A 16,228-nucleotide genomic window follows, 5' to 3' on the forward strand; every position below is an offset into this window, starting at 1 on the left:
AAAGAAAGGGAAATAGGTTTGGAATAGGGGCTTGCCTTCGGTCAAATCCTAGTTTTGGAATTAACCATAAAATTGAGATAAATGTAAATGAAATGATTGAAAGGAAATGATTTCCTTTTGAGGGAGATGCTAAATTATGACTAAAATTGAAAGGATTATACCTCCTTGTGAAGTTTTGCTTACCTCTACATGGAATTAGGGTTTCATGAAATAGGATGTAGATCTCCACTTCAATGCCTGATCCTTGACTTTATTACTGCTCCAAGGCTGGAAGGAAAACTAAAAATGCTCAATTGCTCTTAAATGCTTGAATGCTTGATTTCTTGATGTCGTATGTGTGCTCAATATATTGCTCATGTGATTGATAGATGTTCAAATGACAGGGGAAATCCTCTTTATATACCTGTTTGTTGGGTTAATTCGCTAATTTTCTGACATGAGCCAACACAAAGGTGAAAATCCTGCTCAAATTTGAAGTGAGAAAAAGGGGTTAAATTGGGCCTCTTTTAGGGAGGACCATGGTGCCACACCCTAGTCCTGCCCTATTTTAGTCCAGGATCAAGGTGCAGGATAAGGGTAAAATCAACATTTTTGGTATTTATGATGTGTATGAGCATAATCCGGTCTTCAATTAGGCCAAGGGGTGCAAACACTGAGGTGAAGACCCAAATGTGGTCTAAAATTGCAAGGGGCGCAATTTTAGGATGCTACATTTAGCCCCCACTTTAGTGGGAGTATGAAGTCAATCATACTCTTGGTAAAGTACAAAGGATTTCGATTGAAAAGACTTTCACTAAGTCATCAAGGAGGCAAGATACACCAATCCCCTAGTAGATTTTAGGAACTCACAAATTCAATGACAAGGTAAAAGGGAAGATCATGAGAGAGAGAAAGAGAGAACCATGAATACAACTAGTAAGGTTCTCTTACTGTGAGACATGAAAAGAAAAATACCAAAAATTACAAAGCAAAAGCTAAGTAACTTTAATCAAGTACGTCATCTACCCATCGATCTTTCTCATCATTGTCTGGAGAAGATGGACAACAAGCAAGAGGAGCGACGTTGAGAACAAAAGATGGAGCTATCACAAGTTCCAAACAACGACCATGCTCTAATGATGGATCACTTTGTTCGTTACTAGGAGCTAGGATTAATGCTTTTGAAAATTTCTTAGATAAATCATTGTCAACATCAACATATTCATATTAATCATCAGAAATATTAGGAGATCAACATTTTCATCATTAACAACATTATCACCTCTTTATTCATCAAGATTAATAAAAATAGGAGCTCTAATAGGAATAGAACTTGAACCATCATTTGTCTTAAGCATTTTGCATCTTGGAGAATTAGGTTGAACATCCTCATTAGGAGAAAATGGAATTATATCAACAGTTGGTGCCTTGGGAGAAGAATTGGTTTGGGAAGCAAGTTCACAAGCTCTAGCACGACGTCTCCATCGACATTCTCTTGCACAATGGTTTTGTTTAGTTTTAATTGAAGGTTGTGAAGGTTTAGGTTTATCAAGTATAGGCTTGTTTTATTCTTTTAAGGAAGGATGAATGGGTTGAAGTCTTTTAGGTTGAGCAATAGGAGAGGTTGATCGCTTCTCTTTGTAAGATGTAGGAGACAGAACCACACCATATAAAGGAGGAATGAGAGGTTTAGGAAGGAGACCGGGTCCATCATAAGGAGGAGGAATAGGTCTACCCTTAAGAGGAATATCTTGACACTTGGGAGGAGGAGAATTTCTATCCTTGGGAGGAAAAGTGGACTCATCCATAGGAGACGGAATAGATTCCTCTTTGGGAAGAATATTATTTCTTTCCTTAGGAGGAAGAATAATCTTATCCTCAAGAAGAGGTATATGATCATCAAGAGGAATACTAAGTGTTGGATTTTTGGGTTTACTCAATGACAAAATCATCTCATTTTTCCATTTTTGATATGATTTAAATAGAGAATCACTTCTAGGTTGAAGAGGTTGGAATTGTTAAGAAAAAACATAATCAAGACAAACATCTCCATGCGTCATTGTAGGTTGATATATGCTATGATTAACAATTGTGATTTTATTGTTATGAGGAAATTTAAAACACTTATGAATAGTAGAAGTGATTTCTTTCATAGAAGAGAGCAAATGATGTCCCAACTTCACACGAAATTGATCAGATGTAGGAATGATAGCAAATTTAACATCTAAGCAATTAGTGCCAACATCAATAGACAGTGTGATAGAACCAATAACAGGATAAGAGAAGCCATCAAAAAATTTAACCAACACATCAATATCATTATATATCACTTGATGCAATTGCAAAGTATAAAGAAATTCTTTGGTTATCACATTAACCATGCAAGTTGGATCAATAAGCACCCCTCGAGAAGGTATGCCTTTGATTTTCATAGTTATATATAATGGGCCATCAGGTGCTTCAATAGTCTCACTAGGATCAAATGTAATGCACAAGTCCTTAGGAGTTTCATTTTGATCTACAAGGTTCACCATAATTTTAGACTCAAGGCCAACATCATTGGGGGAGAAGGCAAGATGATCGGTCTCAATCACATTAGTGGAATGGGAAGGTAAAGGATTAATGAAAATTTGAAGATTTTGATTAGGAGGAGCTACTAATTTGTTTCCTTTATCATTCACACTAGCCACATACATGGTATTGTTATCAATCAAGTCTTGAATCTTACTTCTCAAAGAATAACACTTTTCTGTGTCATGATCGGGTTGACGATGGTATTGGCAAAAGGCTTTAGAATTAAAGTAAGGTGAAGATGTCTTGGATGGATCAATTTGTTTGATAGGGGGAAGTTTCAACACATTCCTTTGTAATAGTTGAGACATAATACTATGCAAATATTCATTAAGAGAAGTGATTTATTTTCTAAAGTATTTGGACAAAGGAGGCACACCTGTTGTGGCTACTACTTGAGTGTTGTTGTTTTCATTGAATTTGATGAATCCCTTATTCAATTTGAACTTCGTAAAAGGTTATTGAGCATTTGCACCTTTATCTCTCAAAGCCATTGAAGAGGATGATTGTTCCAATTGACTCATGGTAAGATGATAGTTGTGAAGTATTGCGCACAACTACGTAAAGGAAGTAAACTCAGAAAAGAGAAGTTTATCCCTAATATATTTTTGTAAATTAACAATATAAATCTTTTGAATATCTTGATCAGGCATAGGAAAATAAAATTGAGAATACAAATGCTTATATCTACCAATAAAATCAGTTACTTTTTCTTTCACACCTTGCTTACAATGCATCAAATCAGTCAAAGTGATCTTAGGACCAATATTATTGTGAAATTGTTGAATGAAAGCATTAGCCAATTGTTGAAAAGAAGTGATAGAATAAGGAGGCAAAGAACAATACTATTGCAAAGCTTTATACCTTAATGTTCTAGTAAACAATTTAGCCAACAATCTTTGGTCATGAGCAAAGTCACTACACAAAGTTTGAAATATTTTAACATGAGTCAAGGGATCACCTTTTCCATTATAAAGCTCCAATTGAGGGACTTCCACATGTTTAGGAGTGAGAATTCGGATAATGTCATTGGATAATGGGCTCGCTACATCAAATGTGGCCACATTATACTTAGATTGAGTCATAGAAGCTATTTGTTGTTGTAAGGAAGACATTGCTTGGGCTAGACTATTGATGGTAGCTTCGGTAGAAGGATTGAAATTAGACATGTTGGATTGAGAAGGAGGGGTAACATTATTGAATGAAGGAAGGGGTTGAGGATGAGGAGGGATATTGTTATAGGAAGGTGGGGGTTGAGAATAAGGAGGTGGAACATTATGATAGGTAGGTATGGGAGAGAATTGGGTAACAAATGAAAGATTCATGGTAGAAGGAATGAAAGAAGATGAGTTGCCCCCTTGACTAACATTCGTAGGTATAGGAGAAAAATGGGTAACAAATGGAAGACTCGTGACAGGAGGAATGAAAGAAGAGGAGTTTCCCCCTTGACTAACATTCGTAGGTATGATATTTTGTGTAGAGGTAGCCATGATGTTTGATGTAAATGTGGGAACACTAGCCATAGGAGTAGTCAAAGAAATGGAATGATTAACTTGACTAGGAGGTTGTGTATAACCTAGGGCTTCAACACAACTCTTCATGGGCATAATATTAGAATCAACAATATGAGAAATACCACACAAGATATCAACACCAAGTTTATCACTTTGAACCATTCTTTTTACTCCTTCAATCAACAGGAGAGCTTCACTTTCTGGGTATTGTTGACTCATCCATTATTGAAGATTTTCAAATTGATTGTCAATCTTCTCCAATTGGTCAATGGAAACCCTAGTTAGTTATTCATCCACATCACGCGAATTATTTAAAGAATGAGGATAAACAAGGACATTTGTAGGATTACAAGAACCACCAATATCCTTATTGAAAAAGTTATCCAAATTAGGCTCCATATCCTCAATAATTAAACCTTGGGAAGCCTTAATTCTACAACTTCTTCTCATGGGGATACTGTAGGTTGGACTAATAGTAGTAAAACTCATACACTAAGGGAGGGAATTGGGAAATTTGAAGATTGAAATTTGAAATTTGAATTTTTGAATTTTGGAATCTAAGTTGCAAAATAATTGAATAATGCAAAATTCTAGGAAAAATGATTACTCAATTAAATGAACAAAATGATTGAAAAGATGCAATCCCCTAGGAAATTGAATTTTAAAATTAGGATTATGTTAAAATAACCTCTTAATTTAAAATTAAAATTACCCACTAGGAGATAGAAATTCAAATTTAAAATTAGGGCCTTGTAAAAAGAACCACTTAATTTTAAAATTTAAATGTGAAATTTGACTTGCAAGTGAAAATTTGAATTTTGAAATAGAATAACACTCAGATTTGAAACAATTAACCCAAATTATGCAATTCACAAAGCCCAATTTTGAAAATGAAAATTAGGGTTTTAATGAAATTAACCTCTAAATTTTTCAAAATTGCAAGGACATCAAACTTTTAAATGAAAATTTGAATTTTAAATTGCATACACACTCAGATCTAAAAACAAAAATCAGAAGTAAGCATAGGACACGTCGGGTTCACCAAAATGTAAAGGGGAAAATTTGATTTGGCGATTTGCAACATAGAAGGAGAAATCACCAAATCAATTTTTGCTTTGGGGGGGATTTTCTTTACATTCAAAACAGGGGAGCAATCCACTAGATTCAATCACAAATCAGATAAGGACTGAATACTAAGTGGATTGATTGATTATGATGTGTTTTCCCCTCTTTTGTAAGTTGAAATGCTGATTTAGGGTAAAGTGCTGAAATTGAAGACAAAACTGAGAAAATACTAAGCTACAGATTCAGGATTCAGTCATGCACCTGGATCTGAGTAATATGAGCTGATTCGGATCTACCATGCGAAAATACCCCAAAAGAGCAGGGACCATGGCGTTGCCTCTTGATCCTTCAAATTTTTCATGCATTGAAAAGGGTTTTTCCGTCTCTATGTCTGAAGCTTATTTCCAGAAGTACAGCTGCGCACCTGTTTACTGCACATAGAAAGAAAGGGAAATAGGTTGGGAATAGGGGCTTGCCTTCGGTCAAACCCCAGTTTTGGAATTGACCATGAAATTGAGATAAATGTAAATGAAATGATTGAAAGGAAATGTTCTCCTTTTGAGGGAGATGCTGAATTATGACTAAAATTGAAATGATTATACCTCCTTATGAAGTTTTTCTTGCCTCCACATGGAATTAGGGTTTCATGAAATAGGATGCAGATCTCCACTTCAATGCCCGATCCTTGACTTTATTGCCGCTCCAAGGCTTGAAGGAAGATTGAAAATGCTCAATTGCTCTTGAATGCTTGATTGCTTGATGTCGTATGTGTGCTCAATATTTGTTCATGTGATTGATAAATGCTTAAATGAGAGGGGGAATCCTCATTATATACCTGCCCGTCGGGTTAATTGGCTAATTTTTTGACATGAGCCAACACAAAGGTGAAAATCTTGGTCAAATTTGAAGTGGATAAAGGGGTTAATTGGACCCCTTTTAGGGAGGACCATGGTGCCACACCTTGGTCCTGCCCTATTTTAGGCTGGGATCAAGGTGTAGGATAAGGGCAAACTCAAAGTTTTTGGTATTTGTGATGTGTATGAGCATAATCAAGTCTTCAATCAGGCCAAGGGGCACAAACACTAAGGGGAAAACCCAAATGCGGTCGAAAATTGCAAGGGGTTCAATTTTTGGACGCTACAAAGACAAACATCCAAACCAATAACCTGATACATCATGTAGTAGCTGAACATATATACGTACAACCGGATCACTTAGCAACAAAGTTTTGGTATCAATGGCAACACTGACATCCATATGTGCAACACTTTTTCCCCCACTTCTTTATTTTTCAACTACACGAACTTAGTCCTCTACCAATTCTCCCCTCAAAAGACTTCTCTCTCACCTAAAGCTTTCCATTTGAAAGTCTTCCTCTAAAACCTTTTTTAGATTGTCATGCTTGACTTAAATACTTGCTCAAGTTCTCAAAGTCCCACTCTTTGCCCATTAGGTATTCAGACACCTCTATGCTCAATCACCTCTATGGCTTGCATTAATTGTATTGTTTTGCATGGTTTAACATTACTACTATTATATTTGCCTTCAATACTCGTCTCCTCCTATCATGATCTCAAAGGCAATTTGATCTCTAACAATTGCAGCTTATTTGATTTGCTCATGGCCTAAAGTCACTTTCAATTCACTCATTTGTTGCCTCATCCATCTTCTTTTGCCATCACATGCCATCATACCAATGTTGTAGGCTCTATGAGTGCACCATCTACTCAATGCTCTCATGTGAAAGTTCACACACTCCTTTATTCTCATCTTTATGCTAGAATCCTTCGATGCGCAATATCCATTGTTGCAACCATTGCATAACATTTTGTAAATTGTGGGCTCTAGTTCACATGTTGTTTCCTCACCACTTCTTTGTGCTTATTATGAGTGCCCATCTCTACATCACGATTTGTTTCTTAACTCATGCACACACTTTTCTTTTGGTGCCAAGTCTCCCTTGCATCCCCCTCAACAGTGCCTTAGCTTCTACGAACTCAAAAATGCTCACTCTAATTTCTAGTTGCAATAAGTCCTTTAGGTTTGACTTGGGATGCCACCACATTAGATATTGAATTTGGATACTTCAAGACACTAAGATACAAAATTATGAATTGGAATTGATAGTGGATCTAGGATTAAAGACTCGGGAAAAGTAAAATATGAGAATCTCATGAATTGGGACTATGTTGCACCTACAATTTGGTCCTTGGACACCTTTACCTTACATTATATTGTCTATTATAGAGTTTATTCTTTAATACCTAAAAAATGTTGGGTTAAGTTTACAACTATATCTAAAAAAGTGTGGTGATAAAGAATTCTATTGGGAGCTTGCTTTGTACAAAGGGAAATATAATACTTGCTTGGTGACAATTGGTCGCTTATATTTATTTGTTAATGTTGAAAAGAGATAAAATGAGGTAATATATGCCAATTAGTTAGTGTTTGATGCAAATTGAGACTCATGCAAGCTAAATATAATGTTAATTGCGATCAATAATTAAAAAATACAAACTTAGAAGTGATCAATGTTGATTATTGAGTTGTGTCTAGTGCTAACATAAGCTCATGCAACTTTAGTTTGATACAAAGCGAGATAGATGTGAATTAATTCCTATGAGGAGACATGGTATTAATTGATTAATTGAAAGTGATCTAAGATTATGCCTATAAACACACGACCCTAGACACGACTCACACTTTGTTTGTGTCCATGCTAACATATAACAAATATATTCTAGTTTATCGATCTTAAAATTGAAAAACTAGATTAAAAAGAATAAGGATAATCTCATTAAAATAAGAAATTTTCTTCAAACTGATTTATGAAGATTATATATCTTTAAGTTTAAAATTAAGATTAATTAATTAACCAAATAAAATATTTAGATCACACAAACACCAACATAAAGTAACATACCTAATTTAGAGAAAAGGAAAATGGAAGAACTACCTATACACTTCTCTCCTACATCCATGAATGATTGGCGATCAATAAAAAGAAAAATTACAAACCTCTTGACGATTTAAAAGGCCTCCTTGTTGGATATCCCGGGTTCTGACACCACAATGGATTCCACTTGAAGATAAGTGATTATGGGGAAAAATAGGGGTGGCAAATGGAGATTAAAGAGTAGAAGAGGAACGCAGGTGTAAGTGTAGAAGAAATTGCAATGGCGGCACTCATCCACAACCACTCCCTCATTTATCCTCAATTCCCTCGTCTGAGTAGGACGACTGGCAATGGTCATGCACAGTCCCTCTCTTTATCCTCGTACTCGTCCTCGTCCTCCTCCCTATTCTCTGTTAACTCGTTTGTAATGCAGAACAAATGGGGAGTTGTTAAGACAAGGAAAGGGAGTATGGTCGTGAGAGCAGAAATGTTTGGGCAGTTGACAAGCAGTCTTGAAGAAGCCTGGTCTAAGCTCCGGAAACAAGGTATCTTCACATAACACATCCTTCCACTACACCATATTCCCTTAAGAGAAAAGTCAAGTCACTTGTTTTTTCTTAACTACTGTTATAGTGAGTTTAGGCAAGTTTTGTGGAACAACTGATTGATGTTTTTTTTTTGGGAAAGTTGGAAATTTGTGAATCAATGTTTTGAAGAAATTATAAAAAAATTGGCATCTCGAAGGTCCGAAAACCCAAAAAGCCTGCAACTTCCAAATTCCAATTAATTGATGTCAGGATTAATGTGTGATCACCCACTGGATTGTAGGTGGTAGTTAGACAGCCCACACGTTGTCTGTTAATTGGAGCTTTGGATGCTCTATATAACAAATGATTTGCTGGCTATTTAATCTCTTCTGCAAGTTACTGTAGCAGTATTATATAGCAGTTATCTTGTGTTTCTTCGTTTCTGCCCATTAACAAACATGGAATGATTCCGTATCCGTTGTATGTTGAACTTAGCGTGCCTATGTTTTTCTTTGATTTCTGTTTTCCCAGATGTTTTGACGAGGGAGAACATTGCTGAGCCCATGCGGGATATCCGAAGAGCTCTTTTAGAAGCAGATGTAACGTCCTTCTATAATTTTCTGTGTTTATTTACATTTATCTCTTTTGGAAGTTTGCCTCAACATCATTATGAGCTCCACGAGCGATTATGTAGGTGAGCTTGCCAGTGGTACGAAGGTTTGTGAAGGTGGTGACAGATGAAGCCATTGGTGTTGGTGTTATTCGAGGCGTGAAACCAGATCAGCAATTAGTAAAGGTACAACTTATATAAAACTCGCTGGACTCTGATACGATTCACATCGTTTCAAATAATTCATTAGAATTTAAATGTATTATATGAACTGCCTTGCCTATTAGATACTCTGATATGATTAGCATTGTTTCAAAATTTTTAATTATAACTTAAATGCATAATATTACCTGTCTTGCCTATTAGATACTAAGGGAGATGTTCAAATGAGTATCTATTGGGATGCGTCGCTGATAAGTGAAAGAATCAATTTTCTTATATTTTAAATATATGCTATTATGTCTATCACCTATTGAGTACTAGGAGAGATGTTTGAATTACCAGCCGGTGGCACAAGTTTACCCTTGGTATAGTATACAGGCTTGGGTATCAATGTCAGATTATGTGAACCATGGTTAGTTTTCATAGAAGTTACTAGAATTTAAATGGGTGAATTAGGCATGTTGTCCATTAGTGATCTATAATTTTCTACAAGATCATGCTTGTGTAAATAAATGGTGTTAATTTTTTTTATCTTACTATTCTACTTGAGCTTCTATTTGAATGATGTAGAATTCATTAGAGTTTTTTTTGAAGCGTTCATTCAAGTGTGAAGGATGATTTAACCTTCATAAATAAGCATAAATTGAAGCAAATCACTCAATGGAGAGAAGCAAATCTTGGAAATCACAAGGGAAGGAAAACCAGTTGGAAGTGGCAATGCTCATCTTCCAAGCTTCCTTGGAATATTATATCGATTACAAGTGTAAAATCATTCCATATATATCCTATCCTCGTAGCTCTTTGTCATGAGTACCTCAAACCTCTTGAGTTGTGTACTCTGCCTGGAACTTTCTCTTTCTCTGTTCTGCACTCTCATTCTCTCGTATATTGTGGTTTGCAACCGGAAAATAGGATTGCTCTCCCATGTTTCTTTTGATGATATATTATAGAATGCCTCCCGTGATCCAAGCAGATGTCCTAATGTCCTTGAATATTTGTTGGAGGATCCCCCTCACAATTATTGAACTTTTTTTCAAATTCTTGTTTCGGCTGTTGGGGAGAAACCACCTTGGATGTTTCCAAACTGCCCATTGCAATTTCCAAATTGCCCCTTGATGGAACTGGTGTTTTCTCATGCTAGCTCCTTTGGGTTTTTCTGAGCTTGCAACTTTAAAAGTAATTCCTCTTGCTGCTGTATCATCTTTTTCCCTATATTTATGGATTATAACTCCCTTCTGAGAAAGGCTGTTGGTCCCACAAAAGCTTACTCTTAAAATATAGAAGAATTTCTCTTTTGCATCTTTGATGCTTCTGTGTGCTTTTGTCTGGAACAAGATTCCTTCACATATATTTGTTCATTTTCCAAGGTAATGCTCATTACTAAGGTGCTTTGAGATAGAAGGTTGTGGTGCTCTGTCTCACTTGAAACCTGCTTTTGTAAAAAAAAATGATGCTTTCTTTGTATCACTCATGATCATCTTCATGGTGGTCATTGCCTCTACGACTTTATGTTATCAGGTGAAACTCTTCATGTTACATTCTTTGTGATGCACAAGACATACTACAAATTACAGTGGTTGCCATAGGTCAGCATCTGTATTACAACAGTTGCTATGATGGCCTCTTTACAACTTGCCGATTCATACAAATTGGTCCCATGAATGAAATGTACATTACAATGGATCTTGCTCGATATGATAATGTTTACAGTCTAGTTGAAGTGCTACTGGACATGCTACAACAATTGAAATTATATGGATCCTCATGCTACAACTAGACACGTCTCACTTGAAATCTGCATCTGTGAAAAGAATCAGTGTTTCTTTGGTGTCCTCATGATCATCTCCACGATGGTCATTGCTTCTTAAATCTTGTTGCTACAACTTCTGCAATGCACAAGACATACTACAATGGTTGCCATAGGTTAGAATCTGTATTACAACAATTTCTATGGTGGCTGCATTACAACTTGCCAATTCATACAAATTATTTCCAGGAATGAAACATGTGTTACAATGAAAGTCATACATTATGATAATGTTTACAGTCTGGTTGAAGTGCTACTAGGCATGTTACAACAACTGAAATTTTATGGATCCTCATAATACAACAATACACATGCTACAACTGTGATGAGATTTTGTGCAAAATACAATGAAGTTGGCTATGTGACCCATTAGTGTGATGCTTTTTTTCTTTGCTAGGGATTCCCAAACTCATCCTATTGGAAGCTTCGTAATGCGCTCTCTCTTTCACCCTACTTGCTAGACACATGTGGTGAGGATTCTACTGCTCCTATTTGCCATTCTCAAATGATTGCATTTTTTCGTACACTCAATAATGATAAGCAGAGTGTCTTCCTTACTTTCCCATGCAAGCCTGTTAGTTTCCTTTCCCTGCTATACAAGAAGTGGACATGAATACCAATCATCAATGAAATAGATCTGAAGGCTGAAATCGACCCACCATCTCCAACCTTTTTTTTCCCCCTTTTTTTGCCCCTCCTTGGCCTCCAAGTGGACATGCTCTTCACTCTCACCCATGGTGAGTGAATAAATCCTTTTTGCATTTCTGAGTTTTTGGAGTGCTACTCACGTGCCCATACAGAAGAAAGCAACTCACTTTTCTCCTTTGAAAATCAAGTAAATGGTCTTTCCAATAGTCAAAAGACAACCCCTTACCATTCAACGATGGTGAAGATTTATCTTTGAGTTGTTCTCTCCTTGATCTTGGTGTTTTGGAAAGCTTCTCTGTAATGTCCCGAGTTGGGTATTTTGAAATTTTATGAGTTATTTGTATTCTGTGACTGGTTTATAACCTATGTTAAACTTTGAAATAGAAAGTTCTGCACTTTATTGATCAGTTAACACAATGGTAAAGGAAGCAAACTAATTTAACTGGAATATAAATTTGTATTTTTCTGTATTTTATATATTTTTTGTATTTTCTACATTCTCTCAATATAAACTACAGCAGAAATTAAAAATCACATTTATGAATTAAATACCAATTATAACAGCAAACAGTATAAGGCAGATTTTAAACCCCAGATAAAATATTTATTCCAATCACCGATGAGTAGTGATGCCATATAAATTATGAATTGAAAGCATATATTTTTATGTGTTATGTCCCCAACTCATTTTGGCCGACTTGCATAAAAATAAATAGATAAATAAAAGTGTTTTTAAATTCTAACTTTTAATTTGTAAGGACCTCCATATTATTAAATTACCATGATTCATAAAATATACATAATGAATCATTAATTAAAGCAACTTGCTCAAATATACAAATGAATAGAGACATGATATTATATTTTGACATGTCATCTGAGTACATAATCCAAGACTAGGCAATACATAAGAAAACATATTTCTTTACATTAGATCATAAGGTCAAATACAAGGAATACATAATGTACATAGCTGATGACAATTTTGACTGGAACTTCCGACATCTATCTCAAGCACACCACAGGTAAGAACATTGTTAGAGTGCTTATCCACCCAACCATGAAGCTTTTACACTCCCCCAAAATTCTTTCCAACATGAAAAATACCTGACCTAGCATGAGGATACCTAGCAATTCGAAACTGACAAGACTAATAATAGGTTGTGCAGGATAGGATGAATATTGTTGATAGGGCGGTGGTGGTGTTCACCATGAGTGTTTCCATAGTTGAAATGAGGGTTGCTATGATGGATGTATATATGGCTATTGTTGATAATATGTTGTTGCTAACCTCCATACCATCACGAGGGAGAAGAAAATTGAAAAGGGGTATTTTACTATTTTGTCCACTAGGTCCCATAGGAGTACAAGACACATTAAAATCACTAGGCATACTTGGAGGCATTGTTTGTGGTTGCCAGGGTCTTCTTTGCACTATGAAATATACTGGTTCTTCAGAGTACTCCGATTTTGTAGTGTCTATAGGCTTGGCTCATAAGACAGTGTTCTTGTTGACATCATCAAAAGATGAAATCTGTTTTATTGAATGAACATATTTCACAAGGGTGTTGCTTGCGATAGGTGTAAGATGGCTGATGCCTTTTTTGCTTCCTCATGTTTCTTATGTGTGTACAAAGTATCAATCTATTTACCCATATGATTGAAAAAGTTAGTTTTCAATTCGTCAAGTACCTATTTCTCACGTGATGACACCCAAACCACCTCCATGAGAAGCTCGTCTTCGAGGATGTACTCTTTTAGATCAACAAGATCATAAATAATTCTTGCAAATTTCACAAACAACATCAAATGGCAACTCAAAAATATCACCAACACCAATAAGATTTAAAGTGTCAAGGAATTTATCATGAATTCCTCATAACAAGAGCATTGTAATGGCTTTAGGTGCCATTTTAGTTTGTCTTAATCATTGAAGATTGAATAATTTTTTTTTCCAAAAAGTCTTGAAGTGTTTCCTCTTCTCATTGTGACATCCGAAATATCTTATTGCAAAGTTCTTTCGTCTTACAATAATCTTACATTTTGCCAAGGAGTTTTCCTTAATGTTTTCCCATGTACATATAATGTTTTATCCAAGCCCCATGAACCATCGCAATGTTGCAACTTTGAGTGTGGCTGAAGATAACTTTAACTTCTGAGCATCACTTTGGCAGTCATGGCTATGGAACAACACATCAAACTGAAATAAAAACATGTTAGGATCTTCAATTGAAAGTGCACGAAATATAGGTGAAGCAGAATGAGGAATATTTTTTGTGGGGCTTCACCATTAGGAAGTTGAATGGGAAACTCACATATGTTAATTACTGGACAAGAACTATTAGCTTCATTTTTATTTTCCCTTCATTTTTTTGCCATATTATCTTCAAATTCCCAAGGTGTCCAATAGACAATAAATGAAGAAGCTCATGGTTTGTATTGTTTTGGTGGTGCTTTTAGATTATTACCACTCCGTAATATGTAGGATGCTTTGAATTGCTCTCGTAAATCAGGATCTAGAGGACTTAGTGGTCTCTTTTGCTGCTATAGGTGTTGTTTTTGGCCCATGCAATTCACCTTCAAGAGGATGGATAACATTTGGTGGTCACCCAAAATAATTGGGTTCAGTCTTGTACTCATTTGTTTATTCACTAGCTGATTCCTGTGGTACCTTGGTAGACTCGATAACTCAGTTTTCTAAATTAGTTTCAATTGGTTTCTTTTTCACCTGTCTAGTCATAGGTCATGGCTTAATTACACATACTAGATTTCCTTGTTTTGATGCACTTGTACTACTCATTGAAGGTTGTTTAACAAATCTACCCTTATTGTTCTGAGTGTGACTTATGCACCTATATAAATAATTAAAACAATGTGAATTAGGGGTAACTGCCTAGGCAGGGTTGACTATTGCATGGGCATTCTCCTTGATGAACTGTTCCTAACTCTTAAAATTGCTAAACGATCAAGCCTTTTAATGCCTTTCCACAACAACAAAGCCAAAATGTTTGGACAAACTTGAGGTTTATTTGGTGGATAATTTGTGATCTTATACTTTAAAACAATTTTACTTTTGAGTTCAAATATATTTTAATTATGTTAATCCGAGACAAAAACTTTTGAAAGATGTGATGGCTATTTGCACAAGGGTTGAAGGTATTAACTTTGAGAATAGTGAAATGCAACTAATTTATCAAAAAATAAATAAAAATGACTCTTTAAAACTGATCTAAAAGTAGCAGTAGGAACTGAACAAGCCGTGACAGGAAATGTATTGCAGGTGACAGGAATTGTAACAACAACAACAAAAAAAAAGTGACAAGCCACAACAATTTTTTGAAAACTGAATTAAGACATGTAAATGATAGAATTTGATTCTTGATTGCTAAAGCAATAGATAATCTCAAATCAAATCAGCCGCCTTTTATTCATTCCTCGAATCACTTTGTTCATACCTTATACATCATATTCAAACCAAACAACAGTGGATTAGTTTATCGATTATATGAAATAAAGAATATCTAATTCACTCCATTCACACAATTGATGAATTATTTGATCGATTATATGAAACAAACCAAATCATTATTTTATCAAACAAAAACAGCAAACAATATGCAATAGAACAGAAATAAATATAATTATTATAACTACAAACAATACGAAATAGAATAGAAAGAAATATAATTATTATAAGACAACATCACCAACATTTCTTGAGAGGGTTCCCTACTCTTGATCCATGCAGTGAGTAAGCAAAGTCACCAAATGTGTTCCAAAATGCAAGTAGTCTGTATTTTTTTTTTTAAGGTAAAAGGCCAAAGGCCTATAATATATATATTAATATAGAAATAAGAACATAAATTACATATATAGAGTGGCAAAATTGAGGGGGAGAGCACCCTCAATCAAGCAGAGCCCAAAATGAATTCTACTAGAAGAATTCCAAGAACACGCTTACATAGATTTAAATCCTGAGAGCCCCAACCCAAAGATGACATAACAGGCCAGAAAGATAATGAATTCTTGGAGAAAAAATGCCAGCCCATCCAATTTGTTGTCCTCATTTTTGTTTTCAAAAATGATGGATCATTACATAATTTTTTTTGTCAAAAATGAAAATTTTACTCTATGGCATGCTTCCCGAGGCATAATTTCTCCTTACCCTTGGACTGGACTAATCCTCAATCCATCCTCAAACCACGTTTCAAATTTCATCGCATTCTGAGTTCGTTTGCTATGTTTTTCCTTCAATTTCAGGTTTTTTCTCCCTGACTGTAGGTGGGAAATTTACTTTAAGTTGTAAGTTTTATGTTTTCCTTTGTTTTAGTGTTGTAGGGAAATTTTAAGTTAATTACAAGTGCATTTTATGAAAAATAGAACTTGTAACTTACTTTTTATTTCCCCCTTGTTGCTTTTGGGCTTTTTAGTCATTGTAAGAACTTTTTG

The 16,228-nt window shown here is 35.4% G+C and overlaps 1 protein-coding gene across 1 annotated transcript in view; it reads left to right on the forward strand.

Moving 5' to 3' along the window:
• The first annotated feature begins 8,135 nt into the window (after positions 1 to 8,135).
• Positions 8,136 to 16,228, forward strand: part of LOC131064871 (signal recognition particle subunit SRP54, chloroplastic) — a 213,632-nt gene continuing 205,539 nt past the window's right edge. Inside the window, exons 1-3 of the mRNA XM_057999170.2 lie at positions 8,136 to 8,570; positions 9,084 to 9,151; positions 9,247 to 9,348. Coding sequence (XP_057855153.1) covers positions 8,306 to 8,570; positions 9,084 to 9,151; positions 9,247 to 9,348 — 435 coding nt within the window. The 5' untranslated portion in view covers positions 8,136 to 8,305. The remainder of the gene's footprint in view (positions 8,571 to 9,083; positions 9,152 to 9,246; positions 9,349 to 16,228) is intronic.

This window comes from Cryptomeria japonica, chromosome 5 (genome assembly GCF_030272615.1).
Source record: "Cryptomeria japonica chromosome 5, Sugi_1.0, whole genome shotgun sequence".
Taxonomy (NCBI): Eukaryota; Viridiplantae; Streptophyta; class Pinopsida; order Cupressales; family Cupressaceae; genus Cryptomeria; species Cryptomeria japonica.